The sequence below is a fragment of the Balearica regulorum genome, chromosome 1, assembly GCF_011004875.1.
Source record: "Balearica regulorum gibbericeps isolate bBalReg1 chromosome 1, bBalReg1.pri, whole genome shotgun sequence".
In the NCBI taxonomy this organism is placed as follows: domain Eukaryota; kingdom Metazoa; phylum Chordata; class Aves; order Gruiformes; family Gruidae; genus Balearica; species Balearica regulorum.
In genome coordinates this window covers 55,597,261-55,624,269 of record NC_046184.1, presented here as the reverse complement: position 1 = coordinate 55,624,269, position 27,009 = coordinate 55,597,261, and the positions used below count along the sequence as shown (strand labels likewise).

Here is a 27,009-nt window from a genome sequence, read left to right as displayed (position 1 = left end):
AACCAATAAATACCTAGGGAGAGAGCGCCCTTTCTCAGCCCTGCCGGGGCAACGCCATGAAGGGTTAAATACACCACCCCCCCCAAAAAAAAAGCAGAGATGCTGAAACCGCTGGGGAATTGGGAGGGAAAGTGGTGAGAAAAGGCCTGTGTGGTGTGCAGAGGGAGGAGGGGTGCGGGTGTGTGAGGGGGTCCCCTCTGGGACAGGGGGTGCCCATCATCAGCGGCCCCCCCATCCCCACGGCCGTGCCCACCCAGGCGCAGATGCTGGCGGGGGCCTGGGATGGAGCCGGGGGAGGGTGCGCGGGGGGGAGATTTTGCGGCGATGTTTAATATTCAGGTCACATGACGATGGCAGCAGGAGCAGCACCAGCATCCCCGCTCTGCTGAAACAGCCACTGGAGAAGGAGGGGAGGGAGAGGGGGGAAGAAGAGGACACAGGGAAGAAAGAGAGAGGTAAAAACACAGCCTCATAACCCACCACACCGCATCAGCATCAGGCTAGAAAAACTGGGGGGAGACCCACCCCCTTGGGAGAGGATTTGGAGACAAAGGAAGCTTCATGTTCAAAGGTAGGATGCTCTGGGCTTGGCAGGGCTGGGCGATGCTGGAGGGACGCCGCTCGGGCTTTTCGTGGAGGCACCCTCCGCCGTGCCCCCGCGCTGCCCAGCTCTGGTCGTGAGGGAGGAATATCCCCGAAGGGCAGCAGGGAAAATTGGTCCTGTCTTTGTCTGTCTTCTTTTTTTTTTTCCTTTCGGTGGTAGTAGTCTGGCATGAAGGAGAACGAACGGGCTGGTTTTGGTGCTGATGGGGAGTAGCTGGCGCCAAGGGCTGCTCTGAAAGAGATAATCCCAGCTGGTCCAGGGTTGGGGAAAGCCCACAAGCTGCTCTGCGACTGGCTTGTCCCTTGCCAGTGACAGGCAGTCGCTGCGGGGGCAGCAGGGACGTCCTGTGCTGCTCCCTGGCATCTGCGCAGGAGCCTGCGGGCGGGCAGGGAGCCCCAGCAGCGGCGGGCAGGCAGGGGGACAGGCAGCTGGGTACCCTGGTCCAGGGGTGCTCAGCATCCTCTTGCCTTGTGATACAGCTGTGATGCCCAGGTGCAGAGCCAGGGTATGGTTTAAGGACTGCACAGCCAGGGACTGAGGGTACAGATGGACCTGAGGCAAGCATCTAAACCTGCAGCAGCTGGGCTAGGGATGTGCCCAGCTCCTTCACCTTCAGCTCCGGCATCTCCAGAGAGACTTCGGCACACGCTGCCCTAGATTTCACTGCAGCCCTGGCAGAGCCGGGCTGCTGCCCAAGCTCTCTGCAGAGTGCTGAGGGGAAGGAAGGTTGCTGCCGGGAAGGCTGCAGCAGCCCAAAGGGCTGGGATGTTTCCCTGCTTCACTCGAAATTCCCGGTGATCCTCAGGCCAGGCAAAAAGATCGGGTAAGAAGAATGGCTCTGTTCTGCGCCCTGAGGTCAGGCGGTACATCCGGAATGGCTCAAGCCTTTGTTCTGCACAGCTGGGAGAAATGCCCTGGGGTCATCACGGAAATGGAGGGGAAAGGGATTTTTTTCAGTGGAGGGATGCTCAGTCCAGTACTTCTGTGGATCTGAAGCAAGGACCAGATCCTAATGCCTGCAAGGCCTGGGGAGGCTGTGCTACCGAAGCAGCTGCTTGCTTTTCTTCCTAGGGACCTGGCATCACCCACTGAGGGCCCGCTTCTGCCAGCCACCCTCAGGCTCTGAACCCATCCCTTGTCCCCATCCTGTGCCTGCAGGGAGTGGGACCGTGGGTCCGGGGCCACACGGGTGGAAAGGGCTGGGGTGAGACGTGCGTGTGGATCACTGCCTCCAGCCAGAGCAGGACAGCCTTGGTGCCACACAGGAGGACAGCCACAGTGAGACCGTCCATGTGTTATGTGAGGGTTAAATAGGCTTTCCTTGCTGGAAGCTGGGTTGTGGTGCGCGACTGTTTGCAGCCCTCCCTCCCTCTTGCCACTTCAGACAAAGGATGGGAAGGCAGGGGGAGGGGACATGATTGTATCTGGGTTATCGGGACAGCGTAGATGGAAGTCCCCACTACCTGAGCCCCTAAGGGACCTGTGGGGCCACCGCTGTCCCCAGCAAGCTGCTGTGAACGTCAGAGGCAGGCGGACATGAAGGGTGTGCTGTGGAAAAGGTGTCTGCTGCTGGCCCCGTATGCTGGCCTTCCAGTGAGAGGACTTGGGCTGGATCTGTGGGTGTCAGAGGTAGGAGATAGCTGGGACCGCTGGGACCTCTCTGGGCACCCATTGGCCCTCTGGCCTTGCCTGCCCTAGAGCCAGATGCTGCACCTCTCCCTGCTCTGGAGCTGAGTGGAGCATTTCCTCTGAGCCAGAGATTATCCCTGGGCAGCCCAGCCCAGCCACCTCCCACTGGGAATTGGGCAGCAGAGGTGTCTGTCACCAGCAACCGTCCTCTTAATTGAGCTTCCCTTAGCACATGGAACAAAGCAGCAGAGAAAAAGGTGGCAATACGAACAGTGCATGCAAGTGGTTAACCTTGGCTAACCCTCTATTCATTATCAGCTGTACTGGCCATAGTGCCCTATCATGTATTCATTACGGGGGACAGCTGGAGGGGCTACGGGATGTGCCTTGGGTGCATAATGCCACCCTTTGACCAGTCAGTCAGAGCGCTAATGAGGCTTCATGGCAGCATTAGCATTACTGCATGTAAAACAGACCCATTCCCAGGAGACCAGGTGGACGAGTTTCATGTCTCAAGGTGCTTCTCATAGCTTTGGCCCAGGTTTCACACACCCTGACCTCCTCAGCAGGCTGTTCCTCGGTTGGGTCTTTGGATTCCTCCATGGAAGTCAAGAGGTGGAAAATGGTGTGCAAAAAGCTAAGCCCTTGGGTACCTCTTCGCAAAACTGGGGCTTCCCTTCCTGAGGCTATATGGGAAGGCACCCCATACAGAGAGGAAGGCAAGTGACCAAGAGGAGAAAGGGGGTTGTCAAAACGCCCAGGGCAACACCACTGTTATAAAATCCAGGAAATATTTCAGAAAACTTCTGGAGATCTTTTCTTCTGCTCTCAAGACTTTTTATAGGTGCTCAGGAACCTGACTCTGAAATACCTGCTCCAGCCACTGCAAGGTTCTGGCTCCAGCAGTGAAGCCTGAAAAGGCATGACCGTGTATTGAGATGTCCACACCAGAGTTACTGACTTCTGCTGGCTCTGGGCACAGCGTCTCTTGGTGAGACTGAGGGATGAGTTATGAACGTCTTAGTGAGCCTTGAGGCTGGCTGCCAGCAACTTCCCTCCTTCCTCCTCCCTGTGTAAGAACAAGGAGTTGAAGGAATAAAGGAGTGGGCAACAGACTCCCTGAGGACAAGCTACAGCTTGGGCAGCAGAGGGGTCGCAGCCCACATGGCCCAGGTCCTGCACCCATCCCATGCAGCTGCTCAGCTGGGCTTTCTTCCCACCTTGGCCTGTTCCCTGTCCACCTCTGCGGTTTCTTTGCCCCCATTACTGCAGTAGTCAAGTGCCTCACTGGGGCCACAGCCCCCTGCCCCACGTCCCCTCATCATTCCTTGGCTCACTCTCTCTTCTCCCTCCCTTTGGGGTAGGTGGGACCCCAGCAAGGCTGTGTGGGGTGTGCACTGGAGGATGCTGCAGCAGGATGAGAGGCACGGCACAGTCACGGGACTGTGGTACAGGTGGTGCCGGGCAGCCCAGGAGAGAAGGAGCAAAGGGCAGGGTACAGGAGAGCTGGCTGGCTTGGCCCTCTGTGCTGTGCCAGAGAGATGGGCTTTCCTGGCTGGCAGCAGCTTTGAGAAAGCTGGAAAAAGACAACAGGAGCCCCAGGGGATGCTTTGTCAGCAGAAAAGGCACAGACTAGCTTTGACGGGCGTAAGAGCGGATTGCAGTTGAGAAGCGCTCGGCTCGGCAGGCTGCCTTCTCCGGCAGCTGCCCGGCAGCATGAGGTGCTCCAAATTGCCAGCCTGGCTCAAGCCAATGGTCTGTCTTGTGCTCTCATCTCCCCAGGGTGCTGCTCACTGCTTGAGGAGAGGATGATGATAGCTCAGAGTGTCTTCGCTCAGTGGGGAAGAGCAGGGCGGGGGGGGCCATCCTCCAGCAGATGTCTCTCCTGTGGGCAAGGTGGAACGGAGGTGGTATGAGAACCTTCAGACATTACACACAGTGCTGTGCACGGGTGGCTGTGCTACCATCCTCTCAGTCGGAGGGAAGATGCCTTCTCCCAGTTTAACATAAAAAGCTTCCCAAGCAGTGTAAAAGCAGCTTCTCCCTGCCAAGGGTGGCCCTTCCGCAAGGTCTGCCCTCAGCCCACGGCAGTGGGATATTAAAGCTTATATAAAATGTAAAATCTTCACTGTGTAGAGCAGCCCTTAGTGTCTGTGCAGGAGCTTTGATGTGGGAATGCTAGGCAGGGTCACCAGCCAGCCATGCAGCCCGTTGCAGCCTAACCCTGTCCTTGAACAAAATCTCTCTGACCTCTCCCCAGCCCCGGTCTCTGCCTGGCCTGGCTGAGCTGTCATGGGGACCCCAGACCGGCACTGAGTGTCCCCAGCTCTGTGACCTGTGAGTCATCTTCCTCTCCAAGAGGCACGTGTCACCCACAAAATGGCAGTTGCCTGCCCTGCTACTCACATGCTTCTCTGCAGCCGGCACGTTCTGCTGAGAGTAGTGAAAAACTCCACCAAAATCATAGAAAGGGATAATTTAGTGTGAGATACTTGAACTGAAGTGGCATCCCAAACAAGCAGAATGCTTACCAAGCAAAAACACATGCTGTCCCTGTCCTGGAAAAATAACCATCTAATGAGACAAAGCACGGGGGAGTCAAGTAATTAGAGTGAGAGAGGCTCTAGTTTGCAGCTGGTTTGTATATGAAAGGTATTTGATTCCCATCCCCTTCATCTTCCTTTCTAGATTCATCCCTCACGCCTCCCTTCCCCACCAATTACAGCTTTTCTTCTGTGCCCTGTCCTCTCCCAACCTCTGGCTTCCTCCCAGCGGGTGGGAGCTGCTCACTAATGAGACAAAAGACAGAGATAAATGGACGAGGCCCGCCCCAAGCAGCGTGTGCCATCACCCGAAAAAGAGTCAAGGAGGCTAGAAAGTCCGCAGGGCCTTTCTTTTTGCCCATTTGTTTTACATGGAAGAAGTGAGGAGGGGGAGGTGAGAGGGGAAAGGTGCAGATGATTAGTCTATTGATCACGATGATTTGTTTCTTGAGCATGACAAAACCCATTGATCTACGGGCAGGAGGTGGGCATGGGGGTTGTGGCCATGCTTTGCACTTCCACCACCGTCTTCCCCTGAGGAACTCAGCCTGCACAGCACAGACATTAACGCAGCCTCCCCCGGCATGGGACAAGCTTGCAAGTCCTCATGGTAAATCCCAAACTCTGTTTCAATGCTGGCACGTGACACATGATAATTTTTTGAAGTCTGTTCCATTGCAAATTTCATGCTAAACTTGGAGGGGCAAAACACTGATGATCCTGGTGAGAACTGGGAGACAAAAATGAGGAGACACACACGAAGCTTTGGGCACCTGATTAGACCCTTCGCTGCGTCTGCTCCTGCTGCTTGGAGGTAGCCATCAATATGTTGTGTGCTCAATGAACCCCACTTCTCCACCTCCTCATCTGCAGTGATACATAGAAAAGGGTGCTGGAAACTCAAGTACATGTTCCTCCACGAAGAGCCTTACTGCTAAAATCTTGCCATTCAGTCATCCTCAGTAACCCTTGAAATGGATGCTCAATATTGTCCTCAGGCTCTGTGACAGGCCAGCGGGGAGGTCCTCGTTACATCTCAATGATGATTTTTCAATCTTTCTCCCCATGCAGGCCCAGTGGAGAGCAAAAACGAAGCAGCCATGTCTGAGCTGGTCCCAGAGCCACGACAAAAACCAGTCGTACCGATGAAACCCATGGGCATTAACGCCAACTTACTGGGCTACATCGGTATTGACACCATCATTGAGCAGATGCGCAAGAAAACCATGAAGACGGGTTTCGACTTCAACATCATGGTTGTAGGTAGGCAAGGACCAGCTGAGGCACTGGGAACCATGGCCAGGGACTGTCCTATGAGGCCAGGTGGGAGAACGAGCCCTGTGGGGAGGGCATGAGGGAGCAGACAGTGCTTGCTCTGGGGGAAAGGAGAGCCTGCACAAGGCAAGGAGACACCTACAGCCCCTTGCCCTGCCAGCCTGGCTCTGTCTCCTGGGCCCTACTGTCATTGCCGGGCTGTGGCAGATGTCACGAGCTTCCTTTTTGCAATCCTCAGGTCAGAGTGGACTGGGAAAGTCAACATTGGTGAACACCCTCTTCAAATCCCAGGTGAGCCGCAAATCTTCAGGCTGGAACCGGGAGGAGAAAATCCCCAAGACAGTGGAGATCAAAGCCATTGGGCATGGTAAGAGCCAGGCTGCTGGGGTGGAGGCAATACTGATGTTTCAGCACAGTCTTGCAGAAGACCCCAGTAATCTATGCAAACAGTTCTTTGTTGTTAGGCAGCCCTTTCTCCATGGGAAGCTAAAGGACAAGTGCCAGTTCTAGACGGCCTCAGACTCAGCCAAGACTTTTCTTAAACTCACTGATGCCACAGCCAAAAGTGACGGGTACATAAAGAGTTATAGACAAGACATTAGTCTGCATTTGTGGATTAAGGCTTGCTGTAAGTCATTCCCACCTGCAGACATTTAATGATCTATACAAATTGCACCGGTGGGTCCCATCCCAAGCCTGGTAAAGCACATCTCCTCATGGCAAAGCATCAGCACAGCTTCTACAGTGGTGCAGAGTAATGAGCATCACCTCAGATTCAGGATGATGCATTGGAGGGGAGGACAAGTTGTGTAAGGTAGGTACTGCCTTTGGGCTACAGACTGAGCACAAATCCATTTTCCTGTGGCAGAGTGGTATGAAATGGCTTTGGTGCAGAGATTACTAGAATTTGAGGTCAGAAATGCAAGTGGGGATCACAACTGTTGAGGCATGACCCAGCCTGGCCTGGTCATGCTTGCTAGGCAGGGATAAGGGCAGAGTGCTCTTCTTCCCTTGTAGGGCACAGCAGCATGTTTCATGATGGAGCAGGTCCCCAGGAAGGCATATGATTGTTTGCAATTTCTTCCCCAGTCATTGAAGAAGGTGGTGTCAAAATGAAGCTGACAGTGATCGACACGCCGGGATTCGGGGACCAGATCAACAATGAGAACTGGTGAGTTTTGCATGGTCAAAGCCTTGTGTCCAGGAAAGGGCTGGAGTTAAGAAGGTATATGGAGTGACTCTCATCTACTTGGCCTGGACAGTGGCTGGGAAACTATTGCACTCAGGGGTCCAGTAACGGGGATGTGGAATGGTGAACACCATGGGTCTGTGCGCATGCTCGGGGGTATGCACACATTACACAACGAGTGCCTATTTCTGTGCTCAGTCACAGAAACTCTTAAATGTCTCTGCTGATGGCGAGATGCTTGTGGTGGATATTTTTTATGCCAAAGCCTGCTTTGCTGCTGTAAGAGCTGAGAACACTGTAGGCAGAAACATGAGGAGATTTGTACCTGTCTATTCATCTCTCTCTCTCCCACCTTAACAGCTGGGAGCCTATTGAGAAATATATCAACGAGCAATACGAAAAATTTTTGAAAGAGGAGGTGAATATTGCAAGGAAGAAACGAATTCCAGACACGCGAGTGCACTGCTGCCTCTACTTCATCTCCCCCACAGGCCACTCGTACGTACACAGTCCCTCGTCCTTCCTCAAGCCCTTGGTGCCTCCATGGCAGATATATACCCCGCACTGCTCTGTCTCAGCCATGGACCCCAGGGTCCTGCCTGTGGGGCGGGCCACTGTTTAGCTTAACTTCGGGTGCTGCGGGGGTTGAAAGGGTCTAGGATAACAAAGGCAGGACAAACGCCACTGTGTTTTTTGGGAGAGGGCAGGATGGATGGGAAGAAGAAGAAGAGACCATGGTGGTGGCAAGCAGGGTACGTACAAGGGAGGTTTCATTGATGCCCTTTGGTAATGTTGGAACAACCATTAGGATGAAAAGTGAGGAGAGTAAAGTGACCCCTTCCATGTTGTTCCCTCTTGGGCTGCAGCTTGCGGCCTTTGGACCTGGAGTTCATGAAACATCTCAGCAAGGTAGTGAACATCATCCCGGTTATTGCCAAGGCTGACACCATGACCTTGGAGGAGAAGACCGAATTCAAACAGAGAGTGAGTATCTCCTCTCCTGTATGGGATCCTTCCCTGCCCCAGCTTGGAGGTGGGAGAAATGAGCGGTATCCTTCCTGGGATTGCAGCACAGTCCTCAGGGCATGCACAGGGTCCAGCGCTGGGTTGGTGGGTAAGTTCTGAACATGCAGCTGTTGATGGCTCTGAGGGCATCTGTTAGAGAGGGAAGAAAGGTGACATCCCTGTGATATCTTGTGATACACTCTGTGACAGGAACTGCAGAGCCAGACAAGTAACAGGTTGGGGAAGAAAGACTCATCATTCCTGACATGTGTTCTCACTTTGCTGCACACTTCCCTGGGAACAGTTATTCCAGCCCCTGCCCGCTGGAAGGATGTCCCAGATGTGTTTGCCCAGTCATCCCACCTGCCTTTCCTTCAGGCTTGTGTTGCTTTGTGCTGCAAAATGTCTCTCTGCCCAGGTGCGCAAAGAGCTAGAAGTAAACGGGATCGAGTTTTACCCCCAGAAAGAATTTGACGAGGACTTGGAGGATAAAACAGAGAATGACAAAATCAGGGTAGGAAACATTTTATTGTGGGAGGGGAAGGGGGGATGAGGGATGGTCATATTTAATGAGTGTAAAACAGACACGTGTCACTAGAAGGTTTTAAGTGCTTCATGATCCCTGAGTGAAAGATGCAATGGACGTAAGGGATGGTCATTCCTGCCTCCCAGTTTAATTTGTCCAGTCATTACTACAGGATGCTATGAAGGCTGAATGTGAATGGATTATGCTTCACCTCCTCTTGTTGAATGCTCTATATGGCCTCTGTTAAGGACCAAAGGGGCCTGGTGTGTAGCTGATGTCCAGCCTCTGTCCCAAAAAACCACCCCATGAGCCCTCTCATCTACTGCCCAAACTCTACCTGAAAAGCAGTCCATCTCTTTGCTCCCACTGCCCCTGTGAGAAGGCTTGTCCCACCCTTCCCTCTTCAGAGCATCAGAAACTGTCTCCTAATTTCCAGCCCATATTTGTTCATGGCCAGGTTGTACACAGGATTATACCTGTGTTCTTGTGCCACCACTGACTCGAGCAGTTCTCCTGCTCAGTGGTCCCCTCCACTACTCAGGCATTTATAGAGAACAGTATTATCCTTTGCTGATCTGTTCAGCTAAGGAGACAAGATCCTTCAGATCAGCTTCCCATTCCTTAGCAGCTCATGCTCCTAGTCACTTTTTTCTGTGCCTGCTCCAGTTTAATTTAATTTTCTAGTGCTGGTACCCTATAGTCCCCCATCTCTTCTGAGATCTACACTACTAAGCCCTTGAACCACATGTGTTTTTTAAACAATTGCATCACACAGGTGGCTCGTGGTCATCTTGTGACTGACTAGCACCTGGTGTCCTTCCACGTCTTCAGTTGCTGCTTGTTCATGAGCTCTGAAGTTTTAGCAGAGATTCTTGACATTATTCCCTAAATGCTGCTCTTTGTCCCTCAAACTTACATCTCCCCAGATAATAGCCCAGTCTGCCTCTGTACTGACAACAGCTCTTGGCCTTGTGATGCTAGTATATTTAATTATCTCTCTCATCATTTTTGTGGCTAGGCCATTAATGAAAATAGATTGACTCCATGGCAGTCCTCAAGAAACTCCAGGAGTCTTGCATTGCTGCCTGACACTTGCCCTTTCAACTCCCTCAACTGTCACAGCCCCAGTAGAAATTCCTACCTTCCCCACCTTAATTAATCATTTCCCATTTGGCAATACATCACACATTCTGGCAAAGACTACATGGGTTTTGCTTCTCCAAACCGTTACTAGTTTTGAGGAGGGCACCACATTTTATTCTGCACTTCAGCATCACTGCCCTAGGTTTGGATAGTCTCACACATAAGAAATAAACTGCTTTTTAATCTCCATTCCTGTGGTAATTGCAGTCCCTTCCCAGATCCAGGGACATCTATCAAGCACAGTAAATCTATTAACATCTGCACAACCTAATGGATAGCAGGGTCTCCTGCACCCTGTGCTCTGGAAACAAACGGTTTCTCCCTGTGCTTAGTGATATCTGGGTTCCCAACAGCCTCACCTACTGTCCCACTTCCCAGGAAAGCCACACCTCTGTCCCATGTCTGGCCTTCCTCAGTACAACCATTTCAGCCATTAAACTTGTTGAATGTTCATGTGTCTTGTTGGGGAGGATTACTTTGAGTCCTCTCCGTTGGGTGAAGAACTACAGACTTTGTGAGAAATACTCACCGCAAACTGCCCTTATGAGCAGCCCTGGGCTGACAGACCCTCTCCTGATTACGCCAAGGTACTACTTCTCTGGTCATCCCCCTCTTCAGAAATGCTGGAGATGGGAGCAGAAAAGCTCTGCCCCACTCTGCAGCATTTGGCACTGCTGCAAGGACACCCACTAAGTTCAGGGGGTGCAAGGACACCTGTAAAGCAAGGGCCCAAAATACTAGGAATAGCACTGATGGGTGAAGAGGACAGCCAGTGAGGTGTTGCTCTGGAGAACCTCTTCCCTTGGACAAGGCCTTGTGTTTGGTGAGCTGAGAGCAGGAAAGGTGGATGGGGAACAGTGATGGTTCTTCTCTGCAGAATGGGTTCAACAAGTCTCTCCACATGTCTCTCCCCAGCAGGAAAGCATGCCCTTTGCAGTAGTGGGCAGCGACAAGGAGTACCAAGTTAATGGCAAAAGAGTCCTGGGCAGGAAAACACCTTGGGGAATCATTGAAGGTAAAAACCCCCTTGCTTCTGGGAGCTGAAAGTATCTCTGCAGGCCCCGATAATAGACAACGGTCCAGATAACATGTTCCAGGGCTATCTTCTCATCCCTCTTGCGATAAACTTTTTTAAACCAAGCAAGAGGAGAATTCTCAAATAGGTCTGCTGGGAGGGAACTGCCATGGTCAATGCATTACCACTACCACCAACTGGCAGAAGCTGGAGCCACTCTGAACACCACAGTGTGTGAAGCTGAGCTCCTGAGATTGCCTTGGTTTTCCGACGAAAGTTCACATGCACCTGGCAGTGTGTCTGCTCAATGCCCGACAGTTTGGTGCTCGCACAACTGTCTGTCCTTTCTGATGGAGGTTCTGCCCACCTGGAACCTGCCCCATGGCAATGACCTTCCCATGCTCTGTAACCATAAAGGTGTTGTTGGAAAAATCGAACGTTAACAATGGCTTGCTTTCTTTTCAGTGGAAAACCTCACTCACTGTGAATTTGCCCTACTTCGAGACTTTGTCATCAGGTAAGGCCATGGTCATGCACGGTCTGCTCTTGATGAGGAAGGACTCTTCCTGAGACCCTCTTAGAGTGAAATAGCCCCTATGGAAAGGAAGATAAAGTACATTTCAGGCAGTGAAAGCTTATGTGGGGTACGTTTGGATTGAGTTAGAGGTAGATACTCTAGTGCCTCTCTTAATGACACGACCACTATGCCAAGTAGATGCTGGTTTTCATGTATGATCTGGATGCCTGAGGAAAAGCAGATCCCTTATACCCCATTAAGGATATTGTATTGCAACAATTTCTAGTTGTTACTGACATAGTTCTGGGCTGGAGTCAGTGAGAAAGAGGTCACTACCCCATCCTAGACCATTTGTTCTACCAAGTTGAGGGATGGGCTGTAACATATGACCTGGAAGTGAAAAGCTCCATATTTCATTCAGCTTTCATTGTCCTGTCTTATCCCTACTCTGTTTCACGAAGCTGTCTCAGCACAACTGGTATCTGCCCTGAATTCTGCAAAAGAGCTGCAGATCCAGGGTCACCTCTGTTCTCTATAAACACCGTAAGGTTTTAAAACAGCACCAAAAATAAGAAAATAAGGGCAACACACTTCAAAGCCAGACCCCTGTGGCTCATTCCACCTGCAGGTACAGTGATATTGAGACACTTGGCCAGGTATAATGCTTTGACATCACCTTACCACCCTCTTTTTGTTCTGTGATACCTTCTGCAGCAGACGTGCTTTCCCTAAGTCTTCCAGTAAATATATCCTAACGAAGTGATCATCACAAAACACGCAGCAACCCAAGCCCACGAGCTTTCTGTGGATGTTAGGGACGTTGCTCACAGCAGTGTTCTACAGGTTATGGTCTGCAGTGGACCTGATACACCCTCCTCGTGCTTCCTTGTCTCACCACCGCTTCAGAGGAGATAAGCTCATGTCTGCTGTGATACACCAGGACGGGCAGTAGCTGCCCCACTGGCACGGGTGTGAGAGGGGCAGGACACTGGCAAGCACAGCCATGGATTTCAGCCCATATCCTGCATCCTGTGTACGTGTTCTTCAATGCTGATGCCCCAGCTCTCAGTTGTATCATGGCACCCATACAGAAAGAGGGGTATGCTCATTAGCCAGACTGACTGGAAAAATCTTCCATTTATCTCAGGGAATAAAATGATCATCAGAAGATCAGTACTGACCACGCTGACGTTGGTTACCGTATCCTCTTTCCAACCCCATCTTCACTTTGCCCCCTGCAGGACCCACCTTCAGGACCTAAAAGAAGTGACCCACAACATCCACTATGAGACCTACAGGGCCAAGCGGCTGAATGACAATGGAGGGCTGCCCCCCATGACTGCCGAGACAGAAGAAAACCACGAAAGTAACCTGTGAATGACCCCCATCTTTGCTGTCACCCAGTGTCTCTGGATACGAGAACCCACCCCTGCTACCCTTGACTCTACCATGGGCCTGTTTCTGAAGCATGTGGCGCATCCTTCGTGTGCGTGAGAGGATGCAAGCGTGAGTGTGTGTGCGTGTGCGTGTACCTACCTATGTGCCGGGGAGTGACCAAAGGCATCTCCCCTGTCCTTCCCAGAGTGTCCTCATTCTCAGTTTGTTTTTTTGCACAGCGGACTGTCCGTCACCTACCTTTCTCTTGTTTCTGTGTCTCAGCTGTGTGTCTTGCCTGAGGGAAATGGGAGGGGGGGAAGGATTTCTGGGAGCAGGAAGGCTTCAGGGGTGGGAGGTGTGGGGCATGCTGTGGTCCTGTTTTTATCACTTGGAGACATGGCAAGGAGAGACTCCAGGAGAGATGGTGGAGTCAGTGCATGCAGTGTCTTCAGGTGATGGCAGCAGAGATTTCTCTTGGGTCCTCGGTGGGTGGAATTGGTCTGAGGGCACAGTGGCCCAGCATTTTATCCCCATTATCTTGCTGTGGCTTCCCAAGGGGAAATGGCAGCTTGGAAGTGGATAGATGGAAGAAGTGACAGACTGACATGTTTTGCGGTTCAGAGGAAGTGACCAGTGGGTAGAGATAGAATTAGTTCTTGGGCTATAGCACCTATTTGAGAAGTATCAAAGTATTTGGGGAAAATAGCCACATTTTCCAAAAGAAGCAAAACCCAGAGGAAAAGAACGTGTTCCTGCTGCAGAGGGTGCATTTGCCCTGCCCAGTGCTAAGATCAAAAGCCTTACTTGTGTCACAGGCTTTTGATCCTGTGCAAATGAGACCAAGCTGCCCTGAGGTCACCCCACCTCATCCCCTGTTGCAGCAGTCTCTCTCCACCAGCACTGAGCAGGTGCTGAACCTTTCCCACACAACACGGCCCCTCTGCTACAGGACTGCAGGGAAGACAGTGAGTGCCATGGGTGGTCCCTGCTGGGACCCACTTGGCACAGGGTCTTCAGGATCTTGGAGGAGTGCAAAGAGCCGTGGATTGAGAAGCACTGGGCCAGCGTGTCTCTCTGGGTCTCCACTGATGGTGGGAACACAAGAGATACCTCCTCCTCACTGAAAAGGCTGTGTGTGCTGCTCCAGCAGTCTCACCTTGTGCTGCTCCTCCGCCCACCTGCTACCCTCCCAGCTTCCATGTTGTCCTCTCCTGTGCTTTTGTCTTCATTCCCTTTTAGCCCTCCGTTGCCTACCTTCCTTTCTCTTCTCTTCTCTCTTCTCTTCTCTTCTCTTCTCTTCTCTTCTCTTCTCTTCTCTTCTCTTCTCTTCTCTTCTCTTCTCTTCTCTTCTCTCCTCTCCTCTCCTCTCCTCTCCTCTCCTCTCCTCTCCTCTCCTCTCTTTCTTTCTCTTGCTTTCTTTCTTTCTCTTGCTTTTTCTTTCTTTCCTTCTTTCTTTTTTCCTCCTTTTTGTCTTTTTCTTTCTTCCTCTTTCTTTCTTTCTTTCTTTCTTTTTTTCTTTCTCTCTCTCTCTTCTGGACCCTTTCTGTCTCTCCTTCATTTCTCCAGGTACTTGAATCTTCCTCTTCTCCAGCCTGTTTCCTCCCTCTCCCAAGCTTTCACACCTCCTCATCAATGTGCTTTTGTGTCCTGTTGAGAAGCTGTTGTTTCACCCTCCCCTGGAGAGGATGGGGAGGGAAGGTGAAGACCCAGGAGCAGAATGAGGCACAGCTTTACTGAAGACTATATGCTTGTGTCTAGCCTGGGTCAGCTCCTTTCTGGATGTCCCTGAGCCATGTGGAAAGTGCCAGGGCTGGCTGGGCAGAAGGGAGAAGGGAAGAATATCAGATGTCCTAGCATGTCACACAGCTGACCGGGCTTGTCACCTCCAGGAGAATAGCCAGTTGCACTTAAGGCCAGAATGCCATGGCACGGGGTGGCAACGCTGCAAGGAAGGGGAAGTGTGGTGGGTTTGGGATGGGGTTTGGAAAGGCTGGCGTGGGGGGGAGGAAGAGGTCCCAGTGAGGGGACAGCAGAGGATGACTCAAGCCAAGCCTGAGGCTGGTTGACAGAGCTGTACGGGGGCCAGTGCTGGTAAGAGGGTGCTCCAAGCCTTACCAAAACCACTTTAGAGCATATGTCCATCTTGTGGCTTTCTCTGGTGCTATTACTGCAAAGCAAAGGTCTCTTCACTCTCGCTCCCACCTGTTCCCACAAATCAGCCGTTCTCAGCACCACTAGGAGGGCCATTCCTGCCCTTCACAGTCCTTTCACCATCCATGCTCGTGGCTCCTGGTGTTCCTGTACGCAGCGTGTGCAGGTAGCCTTGCACCTGCCTTCCTGCCTGTACCAGGCCTCCTCAGCCCTGCAGAGAACAAAAGCCTCGTCACTGGTGCCAGCAGCCATACCATGGACCCTGCAGAAACCACCCTGCTACGCTGTGACCCATCCTGCCACCCACACCGGCCATCCACAGCCCAACGCGGGGTCAAAGTCTCCTCCCAGCTTGTCTCCACCAGCCAGCCAGGCACAGAGGTGTCCCCAGCATCACCGGCTGCCAGAAGCATCTTCTCAGCCATCTTCATCATCTTCTGCTGCGGCTGCTCCTGCCTAGCCTCTACATAATGTTTTAAAACCAGTGCAATAGGAAAGACTCCTTCAGGGCTCCTCTTTTTCACTGCACTGAAGCATGAAGCCAGGCTCCGTCGTCTTTAGCAGGGGTGTGCGGAGGTGTTCCCTGTGCTTGCTTTCTCAACACAGCTCTTCGGTGGCCACGCGACTGCTCTAGAGGAACTCTCTTGCCACTGGGCTGTGGTATGGTCATTTCTACAACTTTTGGGCCCAACGCTGCCCGGCTTCATGAAAGCAAATCAGACCCCACGCAACAGGAGAGATTTTCCTTTGCCTGTAACATGGATTGCAAGGACAAGGCCGTGTGTTTTGCCCTATAGGTTTAAGAATTTTTGTTTGTTTGTAATAAGGTGTTTTTTAAGCTCTGCTCTGTAATTTCCTGACAGATCACAGACTACTTCTAAAGGATCCATAAAAGCTCACTGAGAAAAGCAAGCTCAGGTATTCCTCACTGCCATCCGATCATGCAAATATCCTACCGGTATCTGCATACCCACCAGAAAGTCTACAAATGGCAAATATAAAAAACTTCCTGTGCTGTGCAACAGCGGGACATTCTGTTGGGAAAAGTCTCTGCCGATGGATAAGCTGGGAAAAGCCTGAAGGGGTCCTAGCTCTCACATGCCACCAGCTGAGTCCCAGGATGACTACAGCAAGTCAGATGTTCCCCTCAAAGGTTATCACTTGAATGGTATCATAGGGGGTAAATTTTACACCAGAGGTACCCACTCAGTGCGTTCAGAGACTTGTCAACTCTTCACCACATAAGCCATTCACCAGAAAAATTTTGCACTGCATGGTAAATCCCAAAGGTCTTTTTTTATGCTGGACAAATTCCACTTAGGCTACCTTGGTAACGAACATCATGACAGGAGTGGCCACGCTGTGAGCAGAGAGAGCAAGAAGAGCAAGCAGCGCTATGTGTAGGCACTAGTATTTGCGGTTCGTTGTGAGGACATGTTGATTACGGTTCGTAAGCAGGTGTCTCGGGGAAAAGGCTGCCAGCACCTTTCCCACCCCAGCAGCGGTCTCGGAAAGCAGCCCTGCGAGGGTTACGCAGAGGACGGCAAAAATCACGCTTCAGCCACACACCGGACCGGGGGGTTTAGGGAAAGCGCCTTTCCCAGCCGCCTCAGGCCCAAACGGGAGCCGGCCGCAGGCCGCCGGGGCCGCCGCCAGGCGGGGACATGAGGGGCCGGGCCGCGGCCCTTTCCAGCGGCTGCCCACGGGCCTTAGGCAGGCCGGACGCCGGGGCTGCCCTGCGGCCCGTCACGGGAAATACGCGGTGCCCGGGGGCGGGCCGGGCCGGGCCGGGCGGTGCCGCCAGCTGTAGCGTCCCTTCCGCCGGCGGCCATTAAACACAGAGTCGCCTGACAACCGCTGCCGCCTCATTTCCGCTTCGTGCCCGCCGGAAGGCGTCACGGGGGGGCGTGGCTGCCACCGGGGGGGCGGGGGCTGACGTCACAGGGTCAGGGGCGGGGGGAACAGGGCGAAGATGGCGTTGAACAGGAACCACTCGCAGGAGGGTTGTGTCGTCATCCCCAATGCCGAGAGGTACCGGCAGGCCGTTGCGGGGCTGTGGGGGGCGGGGGGCCAGGTTGGGGGGTTCCTCCTCGGCCTCTGTCCTCGCAGCTGGGCCGGGCCGGGCCGGGCCGGGAGTCGGCGGGGCCCGGTGGTGGGAGGCAGCTCGGCCCCGCTGGGGCGGCCCCGCGTCCCGCCCCGGCCCCGGGGCTGTGTTGTCAGAGCCCTCCCTGGCAGCGCGGGAACGGGCCGGGACAGGCAGTGGGGAGCAGGCCTGGCTGGAGCCGACAGCGCTGCCCCGTCCTCACAGCTGGAGCTCGGCGGTCCTTAGTGCCGCTCCAGCGGGTGTCCTGGGCGAGGAGTGAGCTCCCATGGCCCGGGACAGACAAGGAATTGGCTTCTTTTTATGTCATGCAATTGGTGATGTCAGAGAGGCAGAGGCCACTTAAGGAGGAGTCTTAATCGCTTGAATTCAAAGTAAGAAAAACTTGTCGTGTTTTTCCGCCCCCCCTGGCGCGGGGGGAGCGCCTCTCTCTGTGGGGGCGCAACCAGCTACTTGATGCCTGCCCTCGCCCCGAGTGGGCATTGACAGACCAGGTTGACAGGCTTGGGCTTCGCTTTGGTTGTGTTTGGGTGCTCCCAACATCCTGGCCTTGGCTGGAGAAATCCTAGAAACCAGAGGCCCAGTACAGGATCGTTGAGTTGGTTCAGGGCTGGTAAACAATAGGAAAAATACGCTCCAAAAATATGCTCCGGGGAAGTCTTTTGACATGTAGAGCTTTTGCTGGTTTAAAGGAGATCTCTCTATCCTTGACCTCAAGCCATTCTTCGAGGTGCTGCTTCGTCACAGGTGGGTGCGGCATGGCTCCGTGGGATGCACGGCCCTCCCGTGACAGCCCTGGATGGGCATGCAGATGCAAACCAGTTCAGCAGCCTAATTACACCCAGTGGTGGTGGATGCATGTTATTTGCGTGTGTGAGTGGCTGGAAAGGAGTAAACATTACAGTGACTATGTAGAAATTCTTCCCAATGAGGCAAACTGACGTGAACGCTGCTAGAGGACGTGGTTGAGGAAGTGTTCTGGTATGATCCAGCTGTCAAGGAGTTGGTTTCATTTAGCTGAGAATAAACATTTCCCCTTTGCATCTTGGAAATGAAAGAGCTCTGTTGCCTCATCAGTCTATCCCTTCCAGCCAGTCTCAGAATCTGCATCTAGCTCAACTGTGAAATAATGTCCCGGTAGAATTTGTTGGTCAGGTTGTTGGGGTTTTTTTCTTATTAAAGCTAGACTTTTTAATGTCTTCCTCCTTGAATACCTGCATTTTTCAGATACATCTATATTGTTACGTTTTTCCTCTTCCCTAAAGAACACATCTGAAACTACAGGGCTTTTGGTTGTTTTCCCATACGGTGGCCCTGCTGATTCCTCTCTTCCCGCAATAATTTTGCAATTTCCTGACTCCTGACTTGATGTGACTTCTACAGTATGCTGATCAGAATACTTAAGGATTACTTTAGATCTGGCCTCTTCAGACTTGTGTTGCGATAGGGTTTTGTGTTTTCTTTTTCCATGCTCTGGAACCATAAAACTCCTTAGATTCTTCTGCCACTGCAATATGCTGCAAGCTTGTCACCCCTAAGGCTCTTTTCTTTATTCTGCAAATTTTCTTACTAGGTGGTATGTTTAGGATTTACCCTGTAGATTCAGTGACATACTTTCCCGAGTTGATGCTTCCATTTTTCCTGAAAATATATTTAATTTTTCAGGCACCTCCATAGCCCTGACCCTGCAGCGTTCACAGTTCTCATCTGGCTTTGTGTCATTAGCAAGCTTTGCTAATGTTCCCATAGATATCGAAAAATAATAACCTTCTTGCTGACATTACTGGTTCCTTGTTTTGTTCCATAGCACGGTGCTGTTTATTACAAATATTTACTTATATCATGTGACGTAGGGTCAGCAGTGAGTCTGAAGTAGGGTCAGCAGTGAGGGTATTAGTGAAGCAACTTCCTCAGTTTGCACAGTGGGTGCGGTGTTACAGCAGTGCTGTTTTCCCCTATGGTGGCCAGTCCTGAATTTGAGCATGAACTTGGAGAGAGAGGCTTGCTCTGTGGTGCTACCTTGGCTTCTAGGGGGGGGTTCACACACCTCAAGCCTTTCTGTGCCCTGACCTTTGGGCCGAGGCTCTTCTCATGCAGAGAGAGGAATTCCTCAGCCTGGTGGGTTTGGAGACAGAAAGAGAAACTGTCATTTAAAGCTCCCCTTTTTGGAGGGGGAGCAGGGCTTGTCACAGGTGAGAGGATGAATTCTTCCGTTCTGCAAAAAAATCTCTCTGTTCAAAGGAAAAACAACACGCCCCACATCAGAACTGAGTCTGTTCAGAGTTTCTGGTGTGCTCTCCCTCTCCATGTGCGATGGGGGTGTGTGTCAGAGCTGTTGCTGAGTTTGTCTCTCCAATTTGTCTGACTTCCTCCTGTAGTGTTCTCAAACAGTGTAAAGATGTGGAGCTCTCCTTCAGTGACGTGACGGGCAAGCCTGAAGCCTTCAAAGGCACCAAGAAGGGGATGCTGTATCTCACCCCGTACAGGGTAAGTCTGATGCCACCAGGGTTGCTTCTTTCTCAAGGGATCTTGTAGACTGTAGATCAGAAACCTGGTTGGTGATAGAAGTAGTGATTTTTTGGTTATGAGAGGAAGCACTGAGAGTATCAGATAGCAGAAGGGAAGGTGGAAATAGGATAGTTCATGCCTGTGTCACAATCCCAATTCCCTACAAAGGCACGTGCAGTCCTGGAAATCACTGTCTAAAGAATGTATTTCTTACAACGTGTCAGTCAATATTACTTTCTTTGAAAACTGTCATAGCTTATCCTTAAAAAGCAGAACAATAAAACTCTGTAAATGTGCATGTGTGTTTTAAGTGGTATATTATTTTGCAACATACATGCTTCAGGCAAGTGAGCCATGTGCCACCAAATCTGTTTGGGATCCCGCAGTTTTAAAGCTATGGAATAAGACAATGCATACTGATACTAGGAGTTAACTCTTTTTGAATGCTGCTAGAACTCCATGACCACCCTTTGTATCTAATTCACGTAATACAGAGGTGTTCCCTCCTTTCTTGCAGATGATCTTTGTGTCAAAGGGCAAGGATCCTATGCTGTCTTTCATGATGCCGTTTTATTTGGTGAAAGGATGCTCAATTGAGCAGCCTGTTTTCTCTGCCAATTACATCAAAGGACAGATTCAGGCTGAGGCAGGAGGTATGTGCCCATGCTTTGTAGACTGAACTCTTCCCAAGCGTCACAACTCCTTTTCTGCTGAACATCAGATAGATGGCTTACGTGCACGGGACAGAGTAGCTGTGGCAGTATAGCTAGCATGTCCACGCCGAGGGAACTTGGGTCTTCTGAACTTTAAGGCGCTGCTTCAGTGTTACTTTCTGCCCCCAAAGCTAATAACTGACTTTCACAGGATGACTTTTGTTTAATCCTGTAACTTCTGTCTGGTTGTGTACATTATGTTTACTCGTTTTCTGCATGTGCTTGTTTTATCCTGCCTGTGACCTGGAAGGGTGGGTAAGTGACCAAGTCACCAGTAGTTGGTACTGACAGAATTAGCAACCGCGCTTGTTTTCTGGAGGTCAGTAGCCACTTACCAACTTGGGAACATTTGTGTGCATCTAGGATGCTGTTGTATATCGTTGATTTAGCTTTGTTCCCAATTTGATGATGAAACTATGGTAAGATTAACAGTCACGGTCATGACAAAATGTGGGGAATTGCAGAAGATAAACAGGGATTAAAAACAAGGCTTCTGGTTTCAATTTCTTCCCTCTTCAGCCCTGGAATGAGTTTATGTGCATTTTGATGGCATCTGGAGAGCTGCTTTTGCTTTCTGTTTGTAACAGAGTTTTAAAGTGACTGAGTCCTCTGGGGATTGTGGGTCAGCACACCTTCTCGGGCTGAAATCATACTAAGACAGTGGTTTTAAAGGGATGAATCTCCAAGGGCATGACTTTATCCATAGTGGATTTTGTTACATTTCTATACTTTATTTCTACTTTGTCTCCAAAAGACTATCTCTGCTTGTACTAACTTCATTGTTAGGCAAGAAGGATGTTATTTTATGAAATTTTTTTATTTAGACAACATCTTTTTTTTCTAAAACCACCAAAAAACCAAAGCACCACCCAAAAAAACCCCACCAAAAAAGCCCCTACAAAACAAAGTACTTATCTTGCAATATCATCGCCTACTTGAATTTTTTCTGAAAAATTGCTATTATACCTAAGCATTGATAATCTGTCTGAGCTTCTGTGGGTCAAAGAGATTACACATGTTGCATTTGATTTAAATGCTAGCTTGAGTTGCAGATCCTGATCTGTAGTCCACTGAAGTCAGCAATAACACTTTATTTGAAGGCTTACAATTAAAATCCTCAGTGAATTAAGTGTTCGTTCTTTATACCGTGTTCATTATTAGTTTCTATTAAACCTTTCAGGACATTTCCTGGTTTCGGCAGGGATAATTTTCTTCCTATCAGCTATTGTAGTGCTGTGTTTTGGATTTAGGATGAGAAGAACACTGATAACACACTGATGTTTTTAGTTGTTGCCAAGCAGTCAAGGACTTTTCAGCTTCTCATACTGCCCTGCCAATGAGAAGGTGGGGGGCACCCAAGAAGCTGGGAGGGGACACAGCCAGGACAGCTGAGCCAAACTGGCCAAAGGGATATTCCATACCATATGATGTCATGCTCCATATATAACTGGTGGGTGGGCTGGGAGGCAGGGCTGCTCAGGTTGCCACTGAGCATCGGCTTCGAGTGGTGAGAAATAGTGCTGTTCATCACTTGTTTTGTTTATTCGTTTATTATTGTTATTATCTTCCTTTTCTGTCCCATTAAACTGTCTTTATCTCAACCCACAAGTTTTACCTTTTTTTTGCTTTTCGATTCTCTCCCCCATCCCACTGGAGGGGGGTGGAATGAGCAACTGGCTGTGTGGTTGTTTTAGCTGCCGGCCAGGTTAAACCATGACAGGAAAGAACAAAGCAACCTGGTATCTAGAGTACGCTGCTTCTATGTAACTATAGTGCGGACCGCCTTTTAAAGGATAAAGAAATAAATTCCTGGTCTTCTTGAGAATATCTGACAGCAACGCCATGATTTTTTCCCACTGGCAGTAGAACGCAAAATAGTTTTGAAATAAGAAAAAAAATAATTGGAGTATTAACTGTTTTGCTGTCTTGACTACTACTGAGGAGGTGAATAGTCTGTTTCAATTCTAATTCTCTCTCTCCTAGGTGGCTGGGAAGGGCAGGGGACATTTAAACTGACTTTCAACAGTGGAGGAGCCATTGAGTTTGGACAGCTCATGTTTAAAGCTGCCTCTAACGGTAAGGGATCTTCAGAGCCTGCAGTTCCCCCGTGGTTGGCTGAGCTAGTTAGAGACTAGTGCTTTTTTGGAACTTCGTGGGAAGAAGGGTACCCTATGCACTCTTCCACAGCAATGTATTTCTTCTCTTTCCAGGGGAACTTTTGTTTTCCCTTCCAGTCCTTTTTCCTTATTTCATCTTAGTGCTTTGTGCAGTCAGAATATTCTGGGGTTTGTGCTTCTGAGGTGGACTACCTTTCTCTATAGAACCTTACTGCTCCTGGAATAAAGTTGAAATATGTGATGGTGAAAAATTGATTCACTTACCTATCCTCAGCTCAATTCTATAGTAATGGAGTAAGATGGGGGAAGTTAACATGTGCATTTGGAAAGGGGGGAAAAATAAATTTTAAAAAATAACTTCTAATTAAAACTTTCAAGTGGGGGAAAAAAGGCAATTTTTTTTTCTGATAAGAAAGTTTTCTTTTTAAAGACATGTAAATTTAAAAATGAACATTTTTTTTTTCTAATAAGAAAGTTTAAAAAGAAGGAAAAAACACCCTACTGACCCTTGCTTTAGAATGGTCTTTTCTTCCAGCAGTGGGAGCTCTGTGATGGAACTGGTACCTGATAGCAAGTGTTTTTGTAGCTGGTTTCCTTCAGCACCATGTGAACTTGCAGCAAGGAGACCAGTGCTTTTCAAGCACAGTACTATGCCAGGACTGTGTAGTGAATTTAGGGGAAATGGTGCCACATGAACAGGACTATTTTCCTTTTATTCTGTATGGCTGTCTGGCTTACTAAACATGTGCTCCTTAGCTTCCAGTGGCATTCCTCTCCAGAACCCTGGCTATGGCTATACACCTGTTCCTGGAGGGTATGCACCCACCCCACCTGCTCCTGGGGGTTATTCACCTGTGCCAGGGGGCTACGCTGCTCCTCCACCGCCAAACGGACCGTATCCTTATATACCACCTCCAGTGAATGCCTATGGACCTGCTCCACAGCCCATGGGATATCCATACGCCCAGACTCCAGGTTTGGAAGTTGTGTAATGATGACTGGCAGGGTGTGTTTGGTGTTAGTTGTAAAGAAATTACAATGGTACGGTGAGGGTTACTGTAGTTTTGTCTCCATCAAGGATCCTTGTCCTTGCCAAAAATCTGTCGTGTGCTGTTGATCGTACCTGTGTGTCTCTAGTTGCGGCTGGGTGGGAGGTGAAAATGTGGTTTGTAAATCGTGCTGCTGCTTGGCAGAGAATTGTTGCCTGTTGGCATGACAGGCATTAGCAAAATGTCAAATCCCTTCTGCCTGCATCCCTGCCAAGCCTGCAGAGCTTCCCTCACTGCTGCTCTTGTCCAGAGCTAATGTGCTGCTGGTCCTGTGAGCTCTTCCCCTCTGTCCCATTGCCACAGTCCAAAGCATCAATCCGGTGTCATCTTTTTCAGGTATTTACCCACCTCTTCCAAACATGAACCCTGTGTATGTGCCACCACCTCCCCCCTACTCCGGGCCATCTCCTGCAGGACCCTCAGCTCCCCCGGCCTGGATGGGTCCGGGGATGCCAGGTAAATGGGACTGAGGGACTGCCAGGGCGTGGGTGCAAAAGGGTGTTTGGGGGCTTGGGCTTTAGGTGGTGTTGCGAGCATGGTCTGGGGTGGGGAAGCTGCTGTTGTTGCAGGAGCTCAAAGTCATCTTGATCTATTATTTGAGATAACAGTGTGTGGGGAGCTGCTCAGCCCTGCACTGCACAGCCTGTGGTCAGCTCTAGCCAGCCTCCAGCTTTCCTGAACTGCTCTGAATTGAAACCCAGCTGCAGTTGCTGTTGGCTCTTTGGACCTTTGTTGCCTCCTCAAAATAGCTGTGTCTGGGGAGAAGCCTTGGGGCTTGGGCCACTGCCTAAGACATGTAAGATGGCTTCTTTTCCTCCCTTTCTAGGGGGCAATAAGGCAATGGAAGCAGCTTCCAGTGCATATTACAACCCTGCCAACCCACACAATGTGTACATGCCCATGGTGAGTACTGCACCTGTGGTCTGTGTGTGCCTGCTCCCTCTCTGTCACTAGTAGAGACAGTGGTTTGCTTTCCTAGCAAAGTCTAGTGTGCCTCCATATTGAACACGCACAGAAAATACACATTTTCCTCACCTCAGAGGGAGGCACAGATGTTGGTCCCATGAAGAAGGCTTATTAAATCCTGAATCAGGAAAGGAAAAGATTCATCCAGTAACAGCCATTCAGTACTTGTCTTACTCTTAAAGGTGTAACAAATTTGTGCAGGCATAGAGAACACGCAGAGTGCTCTGCTTCTGTTGGGCCTGAAAGTGGGGAGAGTTAAGGAAAAGCAGGTCACTTAAGGATGAGAGCATGTGGGTTTCTCTTTCATTTTTTTTCTGGGCTGCATGAAGACAGGGTGGTCTCTCACTGTTCGGTCAGTGGCAGCCGGTAGGTAGGCTGTAGCCTACATCTGGTATGCGACAGTCAGACTGCTTGTGCCCTTCACTGCCTCGCATGGCTCTGTGGTGGGCTGGAGACCGATGGAGCGGCAAAGCTGGCCCTCAGCCCAGGGGCTCGCTGTCTGCTGGGTCACAGCTATGTACATCAACAGAGACAATGCCCTGGAAGTGAAGGGAGGGTGGAGATTAAAATAGATTAAATGGTCTATTTGCAATAGATTTACCTGGTTTTGAGGGGACCTTCACTAGAAACATTACGGGAGGCAGCATATATCCTGGAGTATAACTGATACTAGAGAGGATGGTGTGATGAAATGGCAGCTTAAAACACAGCACCTGGTTCTGTCTGTAGCTCACTGAAGAGCAGTCATTTCTTGTAAGCGAAGCATGGGAACGTCTGGGAAAAGCTCATGATAAAACAAGCAGGTTTGTTGACTCTGTTGTATCTCCTTCCAGGATCAGCCACCTCCTTATGCACCTCCTGAGGATAAGAAGAACAACTAACAGAAGGAAGTTGCAACCAGCCTCCCACACTCTCTCTCCCTGAAGGCAACTTGGCTGTTACTACCCCTCGGGTTAGCATATCTCTAGTCTCTTTCTATATATACAATATATGTAGTGCTGGGCAGCTGAGCACCTGCCCTCCTTAAACATTAAGTCAGTGGCAATACAAGGTGGAACAACAGCACTTTCCTGCTTATTTGCTTTATCTCCTGGGGTCGAAGCACTCAACTTTTGCTCTGCCGTTGGCTTGAGGAGAGAGATGGACTTCTTCTTAAACCACCAGTAGACCACGTCATTAATCTAGGACTGAAATATGAAGGCTCCAGGATCTTGGAGTAAAACTACTTGGAATACCAAACTTTTGACTTCTGAAGCACCATCCAATGGGAAAGGTTTAGAGACCCATAAGGTTCCTTTTATAGACACTTGAGTGCCCCAGAAAGGTGTTAAATTTCCTTAAATTCTGGCACAGCTCAGCGTGAGATGGGACTCTGGAAATCCTGTATCGTGCTGGAAGTATGCGTTTCATGTCCTGGACTAACAGTCATGGTGTGACGAACTTGGGGAAGTGCATCCTAAGAGACATTGAAGCATTGCAAGAGGGAAGGGGTGGGCCCCCATCAGCCTGCCTTTGTAGACATGAAATAGAAAAGCAAACAAAGGTGTGCTGCAGGGCAGTGAGCTGATACTGGCAGGCGTGCAGATCGGTCTTCTTTCGCTCTCCTAGAAGCAGGTCTCATAGCTGTGCAATGATCCTGTGTCAAGCAGCCATTTTTCAAACATAATGGAGTCAAGTACTGCACAGGAGGCTGCTTGCCTTGGAGCAAAATGTGTTCCATTAGGAAGTGGACCTGGCAGTAGCCTTGTCAGCAGACAGGTCCCGCAGCCCTGGCTCCTTCTGCCGAGCAAGCTTGTGCTGCATGCTAGCTCCACAGGGGAAGACCAGCCTTCATCTCTTCCTTGGACCGCTGCAGCCAGGGCATCTGAGCAGCGTGGGAGGGCAGGTGCTGTGATACTGGAGTTGGGTTGGGGTGCAGTGCCCTCTCCCAGCTGGGAACCACAGTCTGGCATGGATGTTACTAACGCTCAGCTCTCTTGCAGAGACTGGCTGCTCAGCCACTGCCTTTCCCTCTTCCTTAGGACATAGTGCCCTTAAACCTGCTCTGAAGACAGTCTCTCTAGTCTGGTGGAAGCCCTTGTGATCCTTTGCGTGTGGGGTGATTATAGTTCTTCCTACAGCCTTCCTGCCTTCACAGTGAAGGGGAAGGAGTGTTTTCCCTCTTACTTCCTTGTGTGCCAGGGCTCTCCTGCAAGTCAGGCTTGCACAACTTGCAAGTGTGAATTCCTAAAGCGGCCCTGCATGGGAGGGAAGTAAATTTCCTCATCTATAAACACCTTTTAAGTCTGAGTTAGAGATATTCTAATAACTCTGTATTAAAAAAAAAAATCAACCATGAATGTTTGTAACTTTTTGAATTGCACTTTAATACAGGAGTGTTGATACCTTTAGCTGCCTGTTCACTGGTGTGTGTTGTGCTGACCTTCATTCTTGCCTACCGCACAGAAGGCTGGAACAAACGATAACCACTGGTGGTGTTCTCTTGGGTCGCCTGTGGGCCAGTCCTCTCTCGCTGGTGCATGGCTAAGCTGGGTCTGGAATCAAGTAATTGGGGGGAGAGAAGAAGGTGGGGCTCATCCTC

At 50.4% G+C, this 27,009-nt stretch overlaps 2 protein-coding genes across 5 annotated transcripts; both read left to right on the top strand.

The window, feature by feature from the left end:
- The first annotated feature begins 333 nt into the window (after nucleotides 1-333).
- Nucleotides 334-16,828, top strand: SEPTIN3 (septin 3). 4 transcript variants are annotated; one of them, XM_010300337.2, is made up of 10 exons: nucleotides 334-571; nucleotides 5,848-6,039; nucleotides 6,290-6,418; nucleotides 7,141-7,222; nucleotides 7,601-7,738; nucleotides 8,107-8,224; nucleotides 8,664-8,759; nucleotides 10,830-10,929; nucleotides 11,395-11,446; nucleotides 12,688-16,828. In XM_010300337.2, the coding sequence occupies exons 1-10, from the start codon at nucleotides 562-564 to the stop codon at nucleotides 12,821-12,823; spliced, it is 1,053 nt and encodes a 350-aa protein (XP_010298639.1). In that variant the 5' UTR covers nucleotides 334-561; the 3' UTR covers nucleotides 12,824-16,828. The 4 variants fall into 4 exon arrangements, with proteins under 4 accessions (XP_010298639.1, XP_010298640.1, XP_075607392.1 ...); XM_010300338.2 differs by having other exon boundaries at nucleotides 10,833-10,929; nucleotides 12,688-13,059; XM_075751277.1 differs by having other exon boundaries at nucleotides 349-455; nucleotides 10,833-10,929.
- A 59-nt stretch (nucleotides 16,829-16,887) lies between these two features.
- Nucleotides 16,888-26,818, top strand: WBP2NL (WBP2 N-terminal like). Its single transcript, XM_075751142.1, has 8 exons — nucleotides 16,888-17,005; nucleotides 19,454-19,562; nucleotides 20,101-20,236; nucleotides 22,280-22,372; nucleotides 23,170-23,388; nucleotides 23,799-23,918; nucleotides 24,289-24,365; nucleotides 25,262-26,818. The coding sequence occupies exons 1-8, from the start codon at nucleotides 16,947-16,949 to the stop codon at nucleotides 25,307-25,309; spliced, it is 861 nt and encodes a 286-aa protein (XP_075607257.1). The 5' UTR covers nucleotides 16,888-16,946; the 3' UTR covers nucleotides 25,310-26,818.
- Nucleotides 26,819-27,009: the final 191 nt, after the last annotated feature.

Excerpts from the sequence above, each read along its gene's own strand:
- SEPTIN3 (XM_010300337.2), top strand. Across the intron at positions 8,760-10,829 it reads CAGAGAATGACAAAATCAGG|CAGGAAAGCATGCCCTTTGC; the intron begins GTAGGAAACATT and ends GTCTCTCCCCAG. Across the intron at positions 11,447-12,687 it reads CTTCGAGACTTTGTCATCAG|GACCCACCTTCAGGACCTAA; the intron begins GTAAGGCCATGG and ends TGCCCCCTGCAG.
- WBP2NL (XM_075751142.1), top strand. The coding sequence starts at position 16,947 with ATGGCGTTGAACAGGAACCACTCGCAGGAGGGTTGTGTCGTCATCCCC. Across the intron at positions 23,919-24,288 it reads GATGGGTCCGGGGATGCCAG|GGGGCAATAAGGCAATGGAA; the intron begins GTAAATGGGACT and ends CTCCCTTTCTAG. Across the intron at positions 24,366-25,261 it reads ACAATGTGTACATGCCCATG|GATCAGCCACCTCCTTATGC; the intron begins GTGAGTACTGCA and ends ATCTCCTTCCAG.